Below are 21,269 nucleotides of genomic sequence, written 5' to 3'. Positions count from 1 at the left end.
CTAAAAGCAAGTTGACCTGTTTTTGTTTTTTGTTTTATCTAAACAGAACTGAGCTCTATGTTTTGTTACTGACACAGGAAGCCGGTACCAAGCCGGCTTCCTGCTTTTTCAGCTTTCCATCAAAAAAACTGAACGAAAAATTTGGCCTTTTTTTTTTTTGCATTGTGGTCTGTCCAAACTGCACGTCTCGAAATATCTGCGTGAGTCTGTCTCGGCGTGTCTAGGAAGGCTTCTGCCACTTCTCACTCTCTCTCCGTCCTCTCCGTTTGCACGTGTTTGTGTAAGATGCAAAATGGGAGCAAACCTGGGAAACCAGCGGCGTCTGGGCGAAACCCAGGTCGTGGGGGCGCAGACGGACGGACGCAAGGAGGTGCCAAATAGTGGCCGAGGAAGAGGGGAAAGCAATGTCGAAAAACAAGGGAAGACGAAGAGGCGGCGATGGGGGGGGAAACAAAACAGGGAGAGGCTGGAAGGTGGAGAAAGTGGAGAAGGAGCCGGAGCCGGAGACGGGGCCCCTGACCTGACCACACCGACACACTCGGGTCCTTCTCTCCTTGCCAGCTGTGCATTGCGGTTGATTCTGAGAGGACACGCTCACACATACATATACTTAACTACGCATGCTGGACGATGAGAACATACTTGGCCTCTGTGTGTGTGTGTGTGTGTGTGCGTGTTTGAGTGTTCGCTTGAATGTGACAGTCTGCCCATGCATGCTAAAGCCAGAAAAGCCAGTGTTTGTTTTCCCTCGCAGCAGCCTTTTGTTTTGTCGCGTCCCTGAACTTGTGTGCACATCTGTGTGTGTACAGGTATGTTTGCACGGCCGCCGGAGCGGAGTGCTACTGCCCATTTCCGTCTGTTGTTGTCAGCGTCGCTGTGCCATCAACGGCACCCCTCCCCTACCCCGTTCCACCCCCCAACTCCCCTCACTCCTCCACCCCCCCGGTCAGTCAAAATTTATTTGCGTGGCCCAGTGCAGCAAACAAAAGATATCCAGAGTGATTTGTGTTGACGTCAGGGGATGGGATCAACGACAAAGCACTTTAAAATCAGAAGAAAAAAACAAGTCAGTTCTGATTGCAGAGCGATGAAATCTCTGATGAACAAAACAAGGCAAGGATATAAAGTGACTTTACATAGTTGTTTTGCCCTAAAATAAAGCAAAATGTAAATTTTATTTATGTATTTTATGTCTCATTGACTTGGAACAGAGACAAACAGCTCCCCCTATCACTGACACGGCAGCCAAGTTATATGGCTCAGCACCGGACAGACCAGACAGGGATGCTGTGTCACTGACAGGGGTCATTCCCTCTCATAAGCCATGACTTGTAAAAATGATTTTGAAACCATTATTTTCAGGGTAGAAAAAAAATGAAAAAACCCGCAAGTTTAAAAATCCCAAAATGTTGGATTGTGTTGGTGTGCAGCTCGTCCCCGTCTCCCCCGTCCGTCGTCCCGTCCCCACCTCTCCATGTGTGTCACGTCTGTGAGCTATTAGCGGCGTTGAGCGCAAACCAAGTAATTAGGAATAAGTGCTCAAAGGTGCTACAACTCTCAGGCCCTGCAACCCCAGCGCTGCACCCCCTCTCCCCACTCATACCGACAGGATCCCTTCCCACAATGCTCAGCCACACTGCGAGCGAGAGGCCGCCATTCCCACCGCCGGTAGCCTGTTACCCAACACGCACATCTCCGCAAATAGCAACGGTGCCGCTGAAACAGGCGATGTGGGCACCCTGTGTTTTCAGAGCGCAGGAGAGTGCTGACTGGCCCCGCAGCCGGGAGTATTTTTACCCAGCCAGTGCGCTGGGTCGGACGGGCAGCGGCGGCCAGGCAGGAGGGAGGCAGGTCTGACATGGTCGGGGAGTCGTGGAAACGGGGGAAAGTTCCCTCCTAACGCAGCACTTTGTCATGTCCGGGGTGTGTTGTCCACATGCTGCGTCTGTTTGTGTGTGTGTGATTGTGCACAGGCAGTGGCAACCCGTGTGTGTGTGTGTACAATAGAGTGTAACCAAACGCGGGTGGGCTGTGACAGCATGTGCGCGCCGTGTTTAGGCAGCTCCAGGGACCGCTCGCGTGTTTGTTTGTGCGAGCGTTGTGTATTTCATGGGGAAGTGCTTTTCCCTGGCAAACCAGAAAAGAGAGACATAGAGAAAGCCAAAAAAAAAAATAAAAATCAGCGGTGTAACCTCTGCATGTCCTCTCCCCCGCCTCGCCCAACCACCTCCGTCCCCCCTGCAGGAAGCCCGGAGCTGGGAATCGATATTCTGCAATCTGGGGCCCGGGTGTGAGCGTGCCAGCGTCCATAAACTGAGGTTTGGGGCAGAGAGCTTCAGTCGGATATGGGCACGCGAGCATCCAAACAAGTAAACACACACTGCACACACATGTTGACATTAGTGTGGGACCCGGGGGACTTCCCAGCCAGCCGGTGACAAGTTCAATTCGACAGGATCGTAGAGCGGCAGCGGGGCCGGGGGGGAGGGGACGGAGAGAAATGTTCGTCCATGAAGACCGAACGTGTGTCACACTTTTTATTTAGTCCTGGTCCTCACCTGGCCACGCCTCCCCACCCCTCAGCCCCACCCGACGCCCTCACCGAAGTCAAACAAAGGACGGCAGGGGAAATCATCCCAAACATATTTGCATCTGCCCGCAGTTTACTCCCGAGCGAAGGCAAAACTTTTGTGTGCAGAACGGATCCAAATAAACCGACGTGCCATCTCATTAGGTCGGACCCCCCCCCCCCTCATCACTTTTAATCTCTTAAACATATAAACAAACCTACTTGGTATGCATAGATTTTTATGGATAAACTGCAGCTCCGACACACACACACACACACACACACACACACACACACACACACACACACACACACTTGCATATTCACAAATGCACCCAGGCCACCGCAGATTACAGTCATCCCATCTGGCAACATTAAGAAGCTGTTAATGAATGGGGTGGTGGAGAAGCAGCCACAAGTGGGGCAGCGGAGGCAGCTGGAGGTGCGGGGGGGTGCGGCCAGGGTGGGGAGGGTTGTGTGTGTGTGTGTGGGGGGGGAGGGGGGGGATTGGTGCTTGAGGGGGTTTTTCTGGGTAGCATCTGGGCAGCAGATATGCGCGTAGTCATGTAAAAGAGGTTGCGGTAGCAGTGCGTGTCTTGGCGGGGGGTGGGGGGGGTTTGGGCGGCGGGATGACAAAAAGTGTTTTGAAGGCGGCTCAACTCTCTTTGTGAGACGAAATGCCCTGCGTGAGCCCTGAGAAAGCTGCGCTAATACCTGTAATTATGATATTACTCGGCTGTAAAAACAGAACCTGCACACGGTCGCACGGGAGCGCTCGCCTTTTTAATCTCCCTAAAATTCACCCGTATTGAAGAAGGGGGTGGTTTGAATTGGTGGTGGTGGCGAGGGATCAGACGTACAGATAAAGAGCCGCACGCCACCCAGCGAGCGTGCCCGTCAAGCAGCCCCACACACGCGAACCCAGGGAGCGGCTCCGGACTGAATGACTGCGGCCTCGTCCGTGGGTGGCGCTGCGACAGAAGGGCCCGGTTATCTTAAGTAACCTTCTTTGAAAACCTCCAGCGGCAACCATTCAGCGCTCACACATGGCAGCGGGAGCAAAGTGTGCCTGCCGACAAAAGGCAGCACCTGTATGTAAATGCGCTTGGGGGTCTTTCAGCAGAAGGAGGCAGAGGGATGAAGTGTGCCGCTTCTTTTTTGGGTGGGGTTTGGAAGTCCCAAGGGGGCAGCTGTGAAATGTTAACAGAAGCCAAATAGCTGATCCGGGCCTCCTCCCTGGGACTAAAAACTGAAGTGTGCCACTGTTACGGAGGAGAGGGTGCTGTAAAATTGATTTTCTCCTTCTTCAGGGCTGCGAAAGGAGTGAGACAATGAAGTGCAATCCAGATGAGTGGAGAGAAAGGGCGCCGACAGTAAAATTCATTTCAGATCATTGTGTTAAAGTAATGAGGTGGGGGCGCGTCCCACTTCGTTGGACGAGAGGCACGCAGACGGACAGTAGCGCAAGGCCGTAAAAATTCATCTGTGTGGGCGCAGGAGTCGGAGGTCCTGCTGTCGAACGGGCAATAAAATTCACTCTCGGCCTCCTTATTCTGTATTTTTCTAAGAGAAGGGGAGGATCCAGCGGCAGAAGGGGACGCACGGGCGCCCAGCCGGCGAACGGAAGCCAGGTCACAGGCTGTAAAAAAAAAAAAAAAAGAAAAAAAAAATCTTTTCACTTGTTGCCTGGAGTAATAAGGCAGAGTGCTAGCATGTGTCGCCGTGAATGGAGGGTGGAGTAATTGCTATTAAGTTGATTTTTTTCTCCCTCTCTTTGCAGGCGTTTCCTTCCATCTTGAACCTTCAACCACACGGCGCTCATTCATAAACACACTTGTATAAACACATTTCTTCACACTAGCTGCGCACGCACAGTCGCAGGCACACATAGGCGCACACAGGCCAGATTCGCCGCCGTTTCCGTTGCCTCGCCAGACATCAGAGCAACAGCAGCAGCAGCCATGTCTTTTTTTTCACACTATCTCGCTCCAGCTGAAAGAGCCCCGGGCCGTCTAGTTACCACGCTGTCTCTCGATGCGAGAACATCCAGACCCCTGCACTGCATATTTTTTCCACGCCATCTATTGTAGTTGTTGTTGTGTTGTTTTGTTTTTTCTTCCCTCAGCTACACACCTCCCCCGTCCCCCGACCCCACCCCCTAGAAAAATTACAATTATATAACACCCAGCCAGTGCATGTGTCTCCTTCACACTCTGAGCAGAGTGAGTTGATGCTGCCGCCGCCGCTGCTGCTGCTGGAACGCTTTCAGTTCTGCTTCCCACCTGTCAGCTCGAGTCGGCCGCGATGCCACTGTACTGTAGCTGCCGGCGGAGGGCGCATGCAAAGCAGCCCGCTGTTAGCCACGGTGTCGCTGGCTGTCGCTGTCAGAGTTTAAGTCAGGGTGGCACTATTCCGGGGACGATTCCGTGAAAAGGAAGCAATGGATAAATTTATGCGCTCCGGGGACGTTTGCCGTTGCTGTTAACCCTGCAAGGCAGCTCGGTTGTGCTAATGTAAATTCCGACATCTTGCCAAGTGCACGTAGAAAGCATTTCACCAGAATCAATTTTCAAGCTGCTTCTTTGTTGGTGCAAAAAAACAGGAAGTCTGTTGCTAGCTGCCCTAAAAATCTACAGTAGATGATGAAGAAGGAAGCGACTGTGATTGTAGCTGCTTCTAAAGAGATTAGCGTGGATGTTGCTGCAGAACTGTTCATAGCATATAGAAGGGAGACACTCCAATAAGGCCTCTCTGGGTGTACAACATGTTTTCACTTTAGATTTGGCAGAATTTTGTTAAAAGCTGCAACAGCGGTGGTTAGCCACCCTGGCTTCATCCTGTGGCTAATGCTACCCACATGCTAACAGGGAGACTTCAGCTGCAGACATCCTTCCTTAACAAGAAGCAACAAGAAGCAACAAGTCGGAGGCTGCATTCAAGTCAAGTCAACCTGCCGCTGTGTTGTTTTGTGTTGGCTGCTATTTGCAATAGCATCAGAAAAAGTTGATTTCTTAGTCTTAGTGTGGCTCTTCCATTAGAACTGTTTTGCACAAACACTTCACCAGATGGACACATGCATTCTTGACACGCTACTGCTGTTCGTCGAAGAAAATCGAAGGATGCGTCGCTTCTTTCTTCTTTCACACTTCTGCAACAACTGATAAGCAGGAAGATATTGATATTGCGTTGCCCCAGACAACCGGGGATCAGGTGCATCCAGCTTGCACCATCTTCCAAAAAAACATCATCTGCAGACGGAGCCTAGTTATTACCATCCAATCCCGGGCCTCCTACCTCGGGAGAAGTGCGCTGGATATTTGCCTCTTTAAATTGCCATCACAAAGAAGTGACGCAATGTCGGGTTCACTTGCTCCCGCCGTATTAATGCGATTGTCGTAGCGTGCCATCGTAGACAAGCTGGTGGGTGAGCCGGGGAGACGGTGGGTGGTCCCCGTTGTGCCGGCACGGCGTGAACGCGCTGACGGGAGAAGAGTTTTCTTTTCTTTTTTTTTGTCTTTTTGGAGGCAACCCACGTCGCCGCCACCGCTCTCCACTCCTCTGCTCTCCTTTCTGCCGTGTGGCTTGTTTGTGGCTGCCCGAGTCCATGGAACTGCCCTCATACATATTGAAGGGGCTTTTGAGGAATCCTCCAGCGTGCTGCTTTTTCATCCACTCCGCTCTCCTGTCCTTATTTACATCCAAGTGTCAGCCTCTGTCGCCCCCTCGCTCCCCCTCCCCCACCCCCCACTTCCCCCCACCCACCTCCGCTTCTGTCTGTTCCCGACTGAAAAAGTGCTTTTGCATTCCGCTATTCATTTTCACCTCTATTACACCTGCCTACTCAGATGTACCCCCCCCCCCATTCCCTGCTTCCTCACACAACTTTTCTTTCTCACAAACCCTTCCTCTGCCTTTTCTTTTGGCGTTTTTGTTTTGCAGATTAAAACTCTTGTGCACATCCATCAAAGCCTGGCACGCCGTTACTCCAGATTCTTTCACAGGTTCCGCCGTCGCTCCGGTTTATTTCAGCCTTTCACTGTTTCTTTGTCAGAAAAGTCGGTTTCCTTTTTTTTATTCATATATATATATATATTTTTTTTTTTTCATTCATACATCCGTGAGATATGCGTCCCATCTGCTTGCAGATCCAGGAATAATTTGCTTATGCTTGTGTTGGACGTCGCTCCTTTGTACTATTTTGCTTTGCCATTCTTTACCCCACATCCTCATCTCTTTAGTTTTGATACGTTCTGTCACATCTGGGCATCTGGTTCCATCTCCTGCCTGTCATGGGTTTTTTTCTCCCTCCGTCCTACTTGTTTATTTCCTGTCTGTATGTTTCTCGCTCTCTCACCAACCCACTCCTGTTCACTTGGCACCCGTCCCTCCTTCCGCTTCTCCTCTTCTGCACTCACTCTCACCTCACATATATTTGTGTGTGTACGCAACAGATTCGGTCCTATTTTCCACCGTTATATATTTTTTTCCCTCGATATCTCCTCTCTCGGGTTATTAAACTTCCTGTACGGGGTTCTCCTCTGTGTGTGGAATATTTCGTACCGCTCGAGACAGTAAAGGGTAAACAAGGCAACCCGCCTAACTGGCATGACTCTGCTTTTTTTCCCAAGAGAGACGTTTATTGTTCATTTGTTTATACTAAACCTCCATTAACCACCTTCTAGATTTCGACATGAATGGATAGAGCCCTAATGATGGGTTGGCATAGGTGAAATGTTTGCTAATTACTCGCCTGGAGGCATCGCTGCGTCCTTTATCAGCCGAAACCTGCCCGCTGACACCTCGCACCGTGCTCCTCCTTCCCCATATTTCTTCACTTGTCTCTCTCTTCCTATTGTCCTTCCTAAATACATCCTATTTTTCCAAGCCCTTCCACTCTCATCCCGCTCGCCTCCTCACTTCAGCTTTTTCATTCTTGGTCTTACGCTCTCGTTATCTAACGCCGTGTTTGCATTTCTCCTCGGTCCTCCTCCTCCTCCTCATCCGCCTTCTTCTCAGCTGCTCTTTGTCTCCACTTGGCTCGCACCGGTGGATATGCAGGCTTACATATTTTGCCCGTCTGCGTGTGGGTGAGCCCCGTGTGTGTGTGCGTACGCGCTTTCTTCCTTGAATGCCCGAGCACCTCGGCTGCCTGGCTACCACCAAAGACCCTCACTGGGATGTCATCTGAATGGTCTTCCCCGCTCTCGCATCCCTCAACCAACACGCCGACTCTTGGACGCGGCTGCGGATAATCACCCACCTCTTTATTTACATCCGATAATTCGCCACAGCTAATTAAGAATTGGCAGCAGGCACTCGGCATGGTTGCCTCGGGGCTTCGGAGTAACACTGGCTACCTTTGTTCTGCTTTAAAATTGCTTCACCTAATCATTAACGGCGCTCCCGGCCCACGTTGAAGTTGAAGTTGAAGGCAAATCAGCGCTTGTGTCGGAACTTGCACAGAACAAAGACTGTGAACAGACTTGTTCCTCGCATGAAGACGAGCGAGCGAAAGCTCGGCTGTTGTTATCGGCGCACAGTCTATTTCATAAGAGGTGCCAAACCTGGGCCTGTGCTAATTGCAGGAAACACTTCACTTCCATTGTTTAGAGAAGAAAGAGCTCATAAGGTTCAGCAGCGGCTCCTGCAGGGGGGCCGCGTTGACTAACAATGGGGGACATGAACCCAGGAGGCCGCCGTAATGAGAGGCACACTGGGCCCAAACTCTGCAGGGCCGCGCCGCATTTCACACCAGCACAGTTTACTTATGCAAAAATGGATGGTTTAGGGGGTTTTGTCTGGGGATGGAAAATGATGACAGTCTGTAATTAAACCTCTGATTTGTATTCAAGGTTAAAGGGCCAAGCACTTCTCCCTCAACGGCCGTGCAGAAGAGCAGCGGTCTGTGGCAGCCGACTGCTCGGGTCATCAGACATGAGCAGCATGTTCTCAACATTTAAAGCGGAGTTAAGGATCAGCTTAAAACTTGTTTTAATAGTTTGTTTGTATGCAGACTTTGAACCCATTAAAAGTTGTTCACATTTACAATCTAGGGACAGGATAGTAAAACATAACAAAAAGATATTGCACAGTATTGGACCCTTAAATATATTTTCAAAGTGGGATGTATAAACAAAAAAATCCTTCTCATTCTGCTTTATCCCTGTGGGATCACAGAAAGTGCAACCCAGTGACATCATCTAATTACTCGGGCTGCAAAGACGAAATTATGGACAGACGAGCTCTCCGCTGCCTCCACCAAACCGTTTTTTTCCCCCCCTATGATTTTCTCATATCTTATTTTCCTGCGGCAGGACAGGCTCAGTGCAAGTCCTGTCAGGAGCTGAGGTGAGCAAGGTTGTGTTTATGTGTGCGCACGGGTAGCCATGTTTGTGTGCATGCGGACTTGCGCCAGATCCGTGTTTTGTTTTGCCGAATAAGAACACACGCATACACGACCCGCTGAGCCGCCGCCGCTTTGTTTTCCGCTTCATCTCCCCACTTACTCGCTCGTACGAAATTAAAGGGCTGCCTATTTGCCATCTGATGGAGTTTTGACACAAATGTCTGGCGGCGTCGCGGAGCATTTTTACACAACAGTTTTGTATTCAATGCAAATGGCAATTATGCCGGCAGCCCCTCTAACCCCCTTATCTTCCCACCAGTCGGGCTTACTCACTGATGAGCCACTCTTCATGAATACAAAACACTGTTTTTTTTGACATCCTGCTTCACACACAGATTGGCAGTGGCGATTTCCATATATATGTGTCTTAGTGCCTTTCCCCTGTAGGGTTTGAAGTTGTGCGGCACTTTGGACTAAATAGATTTAAAAAAAAATAAGGAAATAAATGTAGATTGCATAAACTGTGACAATACTGTTCAGAATAATGGAGCGCGGAGGGGAGAAAAAGCACAGTGAGACTCCTCTCAAGTCTGGATCTTGTGCTGCGTGAAAAGATAAATAATAAAATAAAAAGGCTTGATGAAATATTGTGGGTGTCTCATTGGGGCGATTATGTAACGCTGTGCAGAGTCGGCCCTGAGATAGTCGGAGATGGGAAAAACGTACGAGTGGTTGCTTTTTAGACGAGCAAAAAAAGGGATTATAGCCGATCGCATGGCGACAAGTGAATTGTCAGATAAGCTGTTCTGCAACCAGGCGTCTGCGCGGACGGTTTGATGGGCCGTGTGAATCTGTCAGGATCTGTGCATCAGTTCCAGCTTTCTAAAATGTCGAGCGCTGCCTCATCAGGCCAAGACAAATTGGCTTTGGTGGATTTGATTCATTTAAAGATGAAGTGTTACATCCTACTTACACCGGGAGTGTTAGATGTGTCGGTATTTATTCAGCACCGTCTCCAGTATGCGCCAAATCCTTTATCTGGTCGCATTCCTCAATCCAATCAATCACCTTGAATTAGCCCAAATGTCCGATAAGATCATGAAACATTCCAATTTCTAAAATATTCCCCTTCCACAAACGTCCAATTGTCTGACTTTTTTTTTGTTTTGTTTCATGCGATACCTTTAAAAGCTGCTGCTCCGCTAAGCAGGCGCTGCAAATAAACTGCCATGTCAAGCAGAACCAGGCATGAAAACCCCCTCCAGCTGAATGGCTCACAAGGCTGAACAAGCAGCTCACAGGCCAGATTATCCATGTCAATGGAACAGAAAATGAGAATCGGGATTTGCAATGTATCTGACAGCGCGGAGGTTATCCGCATCCAGTGGATGGTGCAAAATTTATCAGCGTCTCTCTTTTTGGAAGGGCTTCAAAACCGAACATATTGGAAATACATGGGAGCTTTTTACATTATTCACGTTGCAAGGTTTCATGAATTCACATCTCGCACAAAAAGTGAACCAACCGTGGTGGCTCAGACAAAGGCGTGAAAGAGAACACGTCAGATGAAATGACTGACTTCAGTCGGAGAGAAATCACTGTGCAAACGCTGCACTTGTTGCCAAAGTGCAATTAAGGGTGGTGCCCGTAAATGATAGATAAGGCTAAGCTGTGAACCTGACAGTTTAAACACGCTGCAAAGCGCACTCTCTCACTCTCTCGCTCTGAACAGCGGCTTGTTCACTATGTGCGCGAGCCGCTTCGTTGACTCTCTGGTGTTCCTTCAGGCTGGCCTCGGTCTCCCGGGGGGCATTTCTCGTGTCTCGGCCATCTAAAATCGACTGACCAACATGTCTTACAAGTTTCCAGTGTGTCTCCAGCCTGCAGGTATTTTTTCTACTTGTCAGAGTGAAAGAAAAGGTGTGTCAAAAAACAGACAGTGGTGGAAATCGGACCACTGTGACATCATAAAGGGTGTTGATATTCGACTGGCACCTCCCCCAGGTAGATAGTAATGTTTTGCCTCCTTCCAAACAAGCAGAAGGACTTTGACTTTATTGTAATAAATAAATAGATATAGTAACTGTTACTAAAAACAGAGTTACATTACTCCGTTTTTAGTAATTTTACCCTGGCAAAACTGCTCATTTTGGCATAGAATGTCACTGATATGCGACCACGCACCAAAACAAGCATGGTGGCGGCAAACAAAAAAAACAGCAATTGCGTTTGATAGCTGGAAATACAAACACGATTTTGAGTTTATCTCATCAAAATGAAAGAATATTACGGTTTGTTGTGTTACGTGCAGGTATCAAGACGTTCTCAACTGTTCCTTTATCTTTTTTCACTAAAGTAATTAGTAATTGATTACTTATGAAACAAAGTAGTTAAGGAGGTTATTAGATTGCTTTTTAAGGAGTAATAAGTAGTTGGATTACTTTTATGGAGTAATCCCAACAACACTGCATATACATACTGTACATCTTTTTCGACTTTTAAACATGTGATGCAGGGGTACAAGTACAAAGCTGGAGACAAACACAACACAAAACTCTCAAATATCAGTGTAAACTGAAGCAGCGATGCTGTGACTGACGTTTGTAGAAACACACGATGTCACATTTTCCAAAATAAATCCGTTTTTTCCAGGGTTGTGTAGCGCGGTCGGCCCGCACACACGCACACACACACACACACGCACACACACACACACACACACACACACGATGTAAACACTGAGAAATCCGCGGGCCTGATTGGTCGCTTCCTGAGCAGGAGGGCGGGGCTTGCAGCTCAGGGCGTTTGACAAAACCGAGGCGCGCGCAGCGTGAGCTTCCATTCACTACGGATGTTCCGGATGGTGTCGAACTGTCTTCGCATGATATTTTTATTTGGTTTCTCTCTCTTGCTTCTCTCCACGATTCTGTGCGAGCCCACCAGCTTCTCACATCTCCCACGTGCGAATTGAACAGGGTCGCGGTCTCCAGGTGCGCGCGGGAGAGCTCCTCGCGGATAGGAAAAACTTTATATTTATTTTATTTTTGGAGAGAGAGAGAAAGCGAGCCCGTGCGACTGTGGACGTCGTACCTGACTCCTGCGCTCGCCCCCGCTGCTTCCCCACCCCCGACCCCCTCTCCCCGCAACATGGATTTGGTTTGGATTGCGGGCTTCGTCGTCAGCGTTTGCGCCTGGCTGGTTGCGGCGGAGCGACACAGCGTCTACTGGAACAGCACCAACCCCAAGTAAATATCTTGTTTTCATTCGCAAATTTTCTGCATGACGCTCTGGTTTGTTACGCGCATATGCGGAGAAGGGTACGGGGGGAGGGGGGGGGGGGGGTGGATACACGGGATGGCGCACACCTTAAACGGGAACGTCTTCAGCCTCGTTATCGACTCATTCATTGTGATTCATGCATCATGTCATGCATATGCAGCCCGTTTGCGTGTTTTTGGATGGAGGTGACTCCGCTGTTATGATAATGCAGGACTGTTCCTCCTCCCCTCGACCACCACCACCTACTCCTCCCCCTCTCCATCTCGCTCTGCTCCAACTTGTTAGCGCGCCCGCGATACTTTGTTTAACCTGTTTCGGATTTAAATCCGTTTCGCAATCTGTGCTTGGCGGCCTGCGCCGCGGGATTAGCCGTGTCAGGTTAAAATGTCATCTATTAATCTTTTGAGGATGCGCGGTGGAGCAAGTTTAACAGCCCCGTACGCGCACCTCCGCTGAGGGGAGGAGTCGCCTCGCTGCACAACGCATGACCTGTTGGGTTAATGGAGATTTGAGGGAGAGGGGGAGGAATCATTGAGTTTGCATATGAGCACATAGTCTATTCTAGGGACCTTGTTATTAACAACGTCACAATTTCTGCACACACTGACGCACAATTGTGTTCCTGTTTATTTACCTGGGCAGCAAACATCAAAACAACCGAGTTTAGTTTCGTTTCAGTGGAAACTTCAGATTTGTAGCCATGATAAATGAGTGAATGGAAGACTTCAAGATGGCAAAGTTTTTTCTTCATCCCTGACTCATAACCCAGTGTCAAAATATCTGTCGTCCCCGTCTGACATGGGAGGGGTTCATAACCCCCCCAGAACCTTTTGTGCGCAGCAGCGTGGGAGTGGGAGGCCAGGGCTATCTCACTAAATCAAGACGTATCACACGGACCAGAGGTGGCTGTCAGGGAGACGCAGTGGTGTTCATATTTCAGCGGGTGAGACAAGCAATAATGGTGTATGACAGAGACGGAGGAGGTAACTCGAGGCCTGCCCAGTAGGTCACACCGTGGGGGGGGGAGAGAGAGAGAGAGAGAGAGAGAGAGAGAGAGAGAGAGAGAGAGAGAGAGAGAGAGAGAGAGAGATGGATTGCTCGGGGAGGGAGAAATCGGAGCTGAAACTGTCGGGCCGAAGGTTCAGTCGGAGCGAGCGAGGGTCAATTAGAATTATGCTTGATGACGGCTGGGGAGGGGAAAAAAAACAACGAGCGAGGGAAGAAAAAAAAGAAGGTACGGCAAGGGTTAAGTTTACACTGGGCGAGTGAGCACACACCCAGTCAGGACTGGGCAAGCACAGACAGAGACTCCTCACACACACACACACACACACACACACACACATACACACACACAGTCAGTCAGTCGCAGCAGCAGAGACGCTCAATCAGCCCCAACAGATGCTTGTTAGAATCAATCAGCGCTGAAGCTCCGACTATCTCTCTCTCTCTCTCTCTCTCTCTCTCTCCCTCTCTCTCTCTCTCTCTTTCTTTCGCTAAAAAGAATCAGAACTGGGTTTCCACAGATTTAAAGGTGCCTTTGTTGTGTCAGCACGGCGGGATGACGGAGATCGTTCCTCCTCCTCCTGCTGCTGCTGCTGCTGCTGTTGTTGTTGCTGTTGCTGCTGCTGTGAGGAGTAATCAGGCCCCTCTGCACTTGCTGTTGCCCCCCCCCACCCCTGATGACTGCGCCAAATCTCTCCCCTTTGCCCGCTCTCTTAATCCCGTATTCACAGAAAACTACCCAAAAAAAGTTCCAGTTTGTTTCCCGCTCGTCGCTTTTTCATCATCTCCTCCGCACCTCCAATCTGCTCACCCCCCTCCCCCGCCCCCAACTCGCATTTTTCCCTCCTCTTCTTCTCGGAGAGCTGCCATTAATCATAAAGATCGCAGATTGATCACCCCGGTCCCGCGTGGCACTGAGTTCATTTCCTCCTCCTCCTCTTCCTCCTCTTCGTATTTGTTGAAAGGTTTAGCAACACACACATACACCCACACACACACACACACACACAAGCACACAGTCTCTCACTAATTTATGTGCGTGTGCACCCGCGTGTGTGTTCTGTTGCACTTTGCAAGGTCATTGCTGCCTCGGTCGTGACAACAACTTTTGGCCCTGAACAAGAGCCCAACTGACTGTGTGTGTGTGTGTGTGTGTGTGTGTGTGTGTGTGTGTGTGTGTGTGTGTGTGTGTGTGTGTGTGTGTGTGTGTGTGTTTCAGAGAGAGTTTTCTTTTTTCATTCTTTTTTTTTCTCCCTCTGACCTTTTCAGTCTTGTTAGAATATTTGTATCCTTTGTGTCTCGGCTGGCAGCAAGCAGCTTAATCACCGGTCGGCTTCCCAGAAAAAGAGGCTCACCGGCGTTCTGTCGGGGTCCCGGCGTGCCGGCGTGCGTACGTGTCTCTTGTGAGTGTGTGTGTGTGTATGACTCACGCTTTCTCGTACACGTTAACCCCTCACACACACACACACACGCCACACATTTCTATACAACAGCTGACGTGGTGCCAGCAGCCAAGCAACTCCCAAATGATGCAACAATTTCTTCTTCTTCTTCTTCTTCCTCTTTCTTTCTTTGTTTTCCCTCACCTCTTCCTCCTCCTCCTCCTCCTCCTCTTCCTCATTCCTACCTGTCTCACCCCTCTGCTTCTGCGGTTCTCTCTCTGCGAACCATGCGGTGGCCCCTCTGCCTCTCACATCATCTATTTAATCCAATGTTTGCTTTAACATCGCTGCCGCCGCCACTTCTTTTTTTTTCCTGCCCCCGTCTGGATAACACGTTTCCCAGCTAATCTGATTAAACTCCAAAGCCTTGTTGTTTTGCCTGTCGTTCTAATGAGCCCTTTGATTTTTTTTCCTTTCTTTTTTTTTGCTAAAGCTGCAAAAAAGTGCACTCATTCAGTTCAGAGCCCAAATTCCTTTAATTAGTCTGCTTTTCATACCCATCTTGGCAGATGAGGGAGTTTTCAAGGTGTTCAAGAGGGTTTTTTTATGCAGTCAATTTGGAGGGATTTTTCTTTTTCTTTTTTTTTCTCCGTTTTCTCGGTGACGCCTCCCGTACAAATTGGCCAACGGTCTTCACGGTGAGACCCAGAAAGAGAATTCTAACTGGTGTGACCGATCGCGGGTCGGAGTTCACCGGCGTGATGAAGTGGCACGGCCTCTATCAATCTGTCAGTCACTCCTGTCGCGCCGGTGGTCCCTGAATGCCGGCTGCCACTCACTGCAGCGCCTCTTCACACATCCGCCGCTGGGAAACTTTCTCTCCCTTCCACTGCCCCCCCCCCTCCTCCCCCGCCCCGTGTCCCTTTTTTTCACTCCCCTTTTGCTCCTCCACCGGCTTTTTTATCTCAACTTTACAAGCTGCCCCTTTTCAGTCTATTATTTCCTCGACTCCAACCCCGGCTCTGGGAGAAGGTGGGGGTTGGCGGGCTGTTGGGGGGGGGGGAGCATGCTAAGAGGTGTGGAATTTATTTATCGTTCTTGGCACCCGTAGCAGGCTTTCACAAGGCACTATGGCCTTTTTCCTTCACGCCTTCCTCCCTCATCCCTCTACCCTCAAGCTGCCTTCTTTCTTTGCCTTCCAATGTATTTTTTTTTTTTTTTTTTTAAAAGGGCCACGCTGGTCTTTCAAGCGAACCTGTCCCCGTTTTGGCCTTCCTGCTACTTCTGCTCCTTTCATTTTTACCCCTGCATGTCCTGCTGAAGTGGGCAGAGCCGGTCAGAGGAACACAGGACAGCCAGGTCGCAGGACCCCCTCGGTAAAGACGAGACAAAGGTGCCTGTGCAAGTCTGTGTGCTCGCCTTCCACGCTCGCCATAGGCACTGTACGCGTCAAAGCAATGAGATCGGGGTCACCGCATCGACGGGCGTGATTAGGTGGCCGCAATTCATGAGGGAAATCTGCCATTTCCAAGTAATCTGAAGACACTTTCCTCGAAAAACGTGCGATCTCCCAGCGCCCTAATCCAGGCTTCCTTCGAAACCGCCCCACCTCTCTCCACCCCCTCTACAGCAAATTCAGTTCTTTTTCTCTCACGTCGGCCGCCCCCGCTCCTCCCTCTTCCCCCCATAATCTGGCCTTGTAATCTGTCTGGTAAATTCAATCTGGGAGGGGGAAAAAAAATTCTCTGGATTGTGAAACGAATGGTAATCGCCTCTCCGAGGCTCAGCGATCAGCGAGGCGCCGTCGACGCCAACATGTGCGCTCCGTAATCGCCCGCGAGAAGACTTTACAACACTCGTCATATCTGATCAGAGTTCCTTCACCTCCCCGGATCAGCCCAGCTCAACTTTTTCAACTCGTGGCTATACGGGATGGGCCTATTCCCTTTTGTTGTTTTTTTTATTGACTGTGCTTTAGATAGAGAACCAGGCCAAAGGTTTCTCTGGCTTCCTGCATGCGTGTTGTCTGCACTACCAGAGTCTACACGCTGTCTTGCCTCCGCGTTCCCACTGTGAAGTGCCGAACTTCCTGCCGCCCTGCTGCGTCTTTTCCCCGGGAAAAACGCCGTATCCTGCATGCACAATAAACAATGCGGTTCTCACACAGCGGCACACGCGAGGCCGTAAAAAGTTCTGCGTCTCGGAAGTTGATTGAGTTTCCCAGGCTGCCGAGAGAAACAGACGCGCTCGGAGCCCAAGCCGTTTGGATAAGTAGATTAGCCGCTGATTAATAGTGATTAATTGCTCTCTGGTAGGAGAAATGCCCCTCGCTGACGAGTTCGCAGCCCCCGGCCGCCTTCCTGCCCTGCTGTCAAATCTCTTGTTTGTCTCTGTTTGGGATTGGACGGCCATGCAGCAGCCATCCTTGTGCTTCTTTCTTATCTGAGCTGCAGACTTCCCCCACTCCTTCCCGTCATGATCTTCCTCTGAGTGCCCCGCCTGAAAGCTGGTCAGCACCCCAGCAGCACATTCAAACAAATCCAAGTTATATAAAAGAAACATCCATTAGAGCACACATTTATCAGTGGTGTGTGTGTGTGCGTGTGTGCGTGTGTGCGTGTGTGCGTGTGTGTGTGTCCAGACTTGTTTGTTGAGTCTCACTGTGTGTTTGTATGAGGGAGAATTAACCACCCGGAGTCAGATATTATCTCTGAAAATAAACCATTGTATTGTGTGTGTGTGTGTGTGGGGGGGGGGGGGTCTTTTTCTTCTACTTGAGGTGTAAATAAGTATTGTTGTGTAACTCTTGTTGTTTCACTCGTTCTGGTTTTAGTGTGTAAACATGCATCCACAGGAATTACTGCCTCCCCCTGGAGGCCACAGGCATAATTGCACTTCTCCGACCACTGAAGTATCTGCACAAACCACCTCCATTTCTACCAAAAGTGATTTCAATAACTTAGTGTGACTCATGCATATAAATAGTAAGCCTCCACTTTCAAATTCATGAAACTAAACTCGTTGAAAGTTATACAAAGGTAAAACCCTGAAAGTTTTACCTTGAAAAAATCAATCTGGCAAAATCAATTTTCTCGTACAGGCATTTGCCACCTGAGAAATGTTCTGTCAGTGTTGACCTTTCTCCTCTGGCTCTTATAATATACAAATAGCTCAGGGCATGGCGCGAGACACTCGGAAAGAGCATATGTATTCATCCGAGCTTCCTCGGTGCAGCGGAGTCAGCCAATTATTTCTTTACTCAAGGCTTTGTCACTTTGCGGGTTGAGCAGAAAGGGCCTCGGCCAGTTGGGCCGGCGACTCTTCCAGAATGGCCAAACGGATCCGGTCGGACAAAAAGGCCCAATGACATTTGTGAGAAAACTTATTGAGATGGATGAGGAAAAGTGGCGCGGTGCAAAGGCTGAAAGCTGGAATATTATGTCAAACAGCGAGGTGGGAGGGGGCGGAGTGAAAGGAGCAGGGTCTTGTTTGTTTCCGAGACAATCCCGAGCCTGTCCGCGCCGCCATTGTTTCCCCGAGTCTGCAAACGGTGGGTCAGAAAGTTGCATATTTGGAATGCCATCAAGGACAAGTCGCAATTGGCTGGGGCCAGCGGACGGGATGACGGAGGGGGTGGGGACGGGGTTGACATGAGGATCTGGTTTGCTTATTGGGTGATGAAAGACGGACAGGCAGTGGGAGGGGCCGGCTGACGTTGATGGATGAGTAGATTGACGGATAATTTTGGCTCTTGCCAAAACCATGTAAGTCTGAGTTGAGCACGCTTGGCCAAGATGCACCTCGGGCTCCTACTTCCTCCATTGCCTCATTGCAACCTTGACTCATCTGTATTGAATGAAAACCACTTGTGTTTTTTCAGTCCACATGGAAAACACTCGCACATTCATGTTGAAATTCCATTTTTATTTTAGCCCTTATCTGCGAGAGAACAATAGGACTAGTTCTAAATGAATTCCAACCGGCTCGTCTCAACTCCCGACTCTGTCCCCCAGCCCTTGGCCCCTGCTCCGGGCCTCAGTATCCACCCTAAGCCCCCCATATTAAGCAGGGTCTGGTGCTGATGAATGGAGCCAAAGCTCAGCCTCTGCTCCCTCCGACCCAATAATCCAGGCTTGGGAGAGCCGATTAGGTGGTCCCCAACATTCCGGTTCACTCATCTGCGACGCGGGCCGGGGCCACCTTTTGGGCCACGTTAATGGTGTGTGTAAACACCGAGATAAGAGTAATCACGCTCGCGCCGCCGCTGTTTGGACGGCTGTCGGGGCAGTTTCAGAGGCAGCGCAGTGCTGGGATGGGTTTCGGTTATCAGGGTGATGTGGTGTGTAAACGCCGTCCTTCACCCATGCAAGTTAAATTCGATTAGCGAAGTCATGTTCGGACAGAGCCATTCCCATCGTTAGAGCAGTGTAAGGATTTTGTGTGTGTGTGTGTGTGTAAAATTCACCGCTGCTGACTTGGCGATAGTCCGACCTTTGATCCACACGGTGCGCCCCCCCTCCCCCTCCTCCCCCTCCCTCTCTCCTGGTCCCAGTGGTCTGGCATTCCACGGGGCGATAGAGTGCTGAGATGAGAGGGTGATGGATGTATGAAAGCAGAGGGGCAGAGGTGGAGAAGAAAGCAAAATGCTGGCCAGAGAGATTAAAGAAAAGAGATTAGACTCCTGCTCCTGAAGGGGTTCCGATAAATCAGGGATTCCTTCCCCGGTCGAGACGGAACGGTCTGTGCCTGTTTTGTTTTTTTTCCTTCTTTCCATCAGATTCTGCTCACACCCTCGCCGCTATCGCCGCTGGTCATTACTGCATTTTTGTTTCATTTTTTAAAATCCACCTTATCACGACTGATACCCACTCCCAGATTCCCGAAGTGCTCCTCAGACGCTGACGCACTCCATCAGAGCCCGACACAAACAGTTTGGTCGGATGGCCCAAATTCCTTTTGTTGCATATTTTACCGCGGCTCCATAAATCACCTCTTTAAGTGTTGGAATACAAGGGACTCCTCCAACAACCTCTGCCGAGCGCCGCTCTCTCCAGACCCTCACAAAGGAGATTCCTGCGCTAAACAAACGGGAGTAAATCAGGACGGCAGGAAGGCGGTTGCAGAAGACTGCAGAAGTAGGAAGGTCGACTGATCTGCCAAAGTGAAGGTGGCATGATTTGATTTTGTTAGCTAAACCTTTTCACGTGGGGGCCCTGAGTCTCCCCTTTGAAGTCGCTCACCGCCATCGGTTAATTAAGCTGATGATGTGGAACGTCTCAACGCCGAGGCGTCAGGAGGCTGAACAAAAGGCAGGCGGGATAATTAAAACTATTTGCCTTTTAATGAAAGGGGATCGGGGGGCTAAGTGTATTCAACCCCCTTCCCTCCCCGCTCCCTCGGCTAAGTGAGCTATTCCGTCACACGGCCACGTCGATAATGGCGGAGGGCCGGACCAAACGGTCTGCAAGTGTAGCGCCGCTATGAATGCGCCCACTGAGAGGAACTTCAAAAGCCTGTTTCCAGCTCAAACCCTTTGACCCCTCCTCACCCACACCTATTCATACCCTGGGTTCCGCCTCCCCGACCCCCCTGCCCCTGCTAAACTCTCAGCCCCTGAAGGAAGCTGAGAAGTCAGGAGAGGGAGGGCATAATTACCCCCCTCCGGGGCAACTTGAATGCCCTTTTTTTGTGCTTTAATTGCACCCCCCTCCGACCCCTTTCTCCACAAACACATTGGGACCATACCGCAACCAGTTTGTAATCAGACTGGGCACCCCGGGGGGCGGGAGAGGCAGTGTTTGCAGCGTTTGCAGGGGCCACGATAACTCTGTCAGGCGAAAAAGGAAAACAGCCGACAACGGTGTTTGTCGGACGGCCTTATCGATTCAGCCGGAATTGAAAGTGGCAGCGGTTTGTTTGTGTGTGGGGGAGGAGGGTGGGTAAGAGAAAAAAAAACACTTTAGCGCCAATCTGGTAAACAGAGCGTGGCCCGGCCGACTACAGATAAGCACTGAGCTTTCTGGACCGTGGCAAAATAATAATTATTGCCGCCCGCAACCTCCCTCCCCGGCTGTGCCGCGCTATCAGCGCACTTTAGGTGGAATTTTGGTCGACTGAAAAAAGGGTACTTGTTTTTACAAAAAATAAAAGCTGCGGTGGGGGACGCGTGCCGCTGTCGTTACCATGTTGCCTGCTAATCTGATCATCAGTATTGAGAGAATGCAGCCAGGCAGAGGGAGGATGGGAGGGTGGGGGGAGGATCCAGAGTTGGGGGGAGGAGGGGGATGCAGAAGTCAGTGCTGGCTGTTGTGGAGCCACAGCGTCTGTCCTTTTTAAGTGAGGTGGGGGTTCCAGGGACCCCCCCCCCCCACACACACACACACACACACACACCAGCCGCTAACAACAACATGGGCTAACGAGCGACGGGAGCCTGCGTCCCGCTCTCTTTGATCGGCGGTCCAACATATGGGCCGTGTCCCATAAACGCTGCATGCTGAACCCCCCCACCGAATCTGGCATTTGGACGGGTTTATTTGGAAATGACGGCAACCCGCAAAGAGGGAATGTCGTCATTTCGAACCCCAAGAGTTGTGCTCTCTCATAGTTCATTATTCATTTAGAAGAGCTGAATGCTCTGAATTTCCTTCTGTGTTTATCGTCTTTTCTTTGTTTTGTCTCGACTTGT

General features: G+C 50.1%; 2 protein-coding genes across 2 annotated transcripts in view; both read left to right on the top strand.

The window, feature by feature from the left end:
• Nucleotides 1–14,420, top strand: part of LOC142877496 (protein C1orf43-like) — a 236,417-nt gene extending 221,997 nt beyond the window's left edge. The window contains exon 8 of the mRNA XM_076012176.1: nucleotides 14,325–14,420. The gene's annotated coding sequence lies outside the window, so the exon portion shown is untranslated. The remainder of the gene's footprint in view (nucleotides 1–14,324) is intronic.
• efna1a (ephrin-A1a) overlaps nucleotides 11,759–21,269 on the top strand; it is a 14,894-nt gene continuing 5,383 nt past the window's right edge. Inside the window, exon 1 of the mRNA XM_076012178.1 lies at nucleotides 11,759–12,160. Within this exon, the coding sequence (XP_075868293.1) occupies nucleotides 12,063–12,160 (98 nt within the window). The 5' untranslated portion in view covers nucleotides 11,759–12,062. The remainder of the gene's footprint in view (nucleotides 12,161–21,269) is intronic.

Source organism: Nelusetta ayraudi, unplaced genomic scaffold (assembly GCF_046127955.1).
Source record: "Nelusetta ayraudi isolate G7.1 ecotype Tasmania unplaced genomic scaffold, CSIRO-AGI_Nayr_v1 ptg000135l, whole genome shotgun sequence".
In the NCBI taxonomy this organism is placed as follows: Eukaryota; Metazoa; Chordata; class Actinopteri; order Tetraodontiformes; family Monacanthidae; genus Nelusetta; species Nelusetta ayraudi.
Note: the sequence above shows the minus strand (reverse complement) of the source record. Positions and strands in the feature narration are given on the sequence as shown.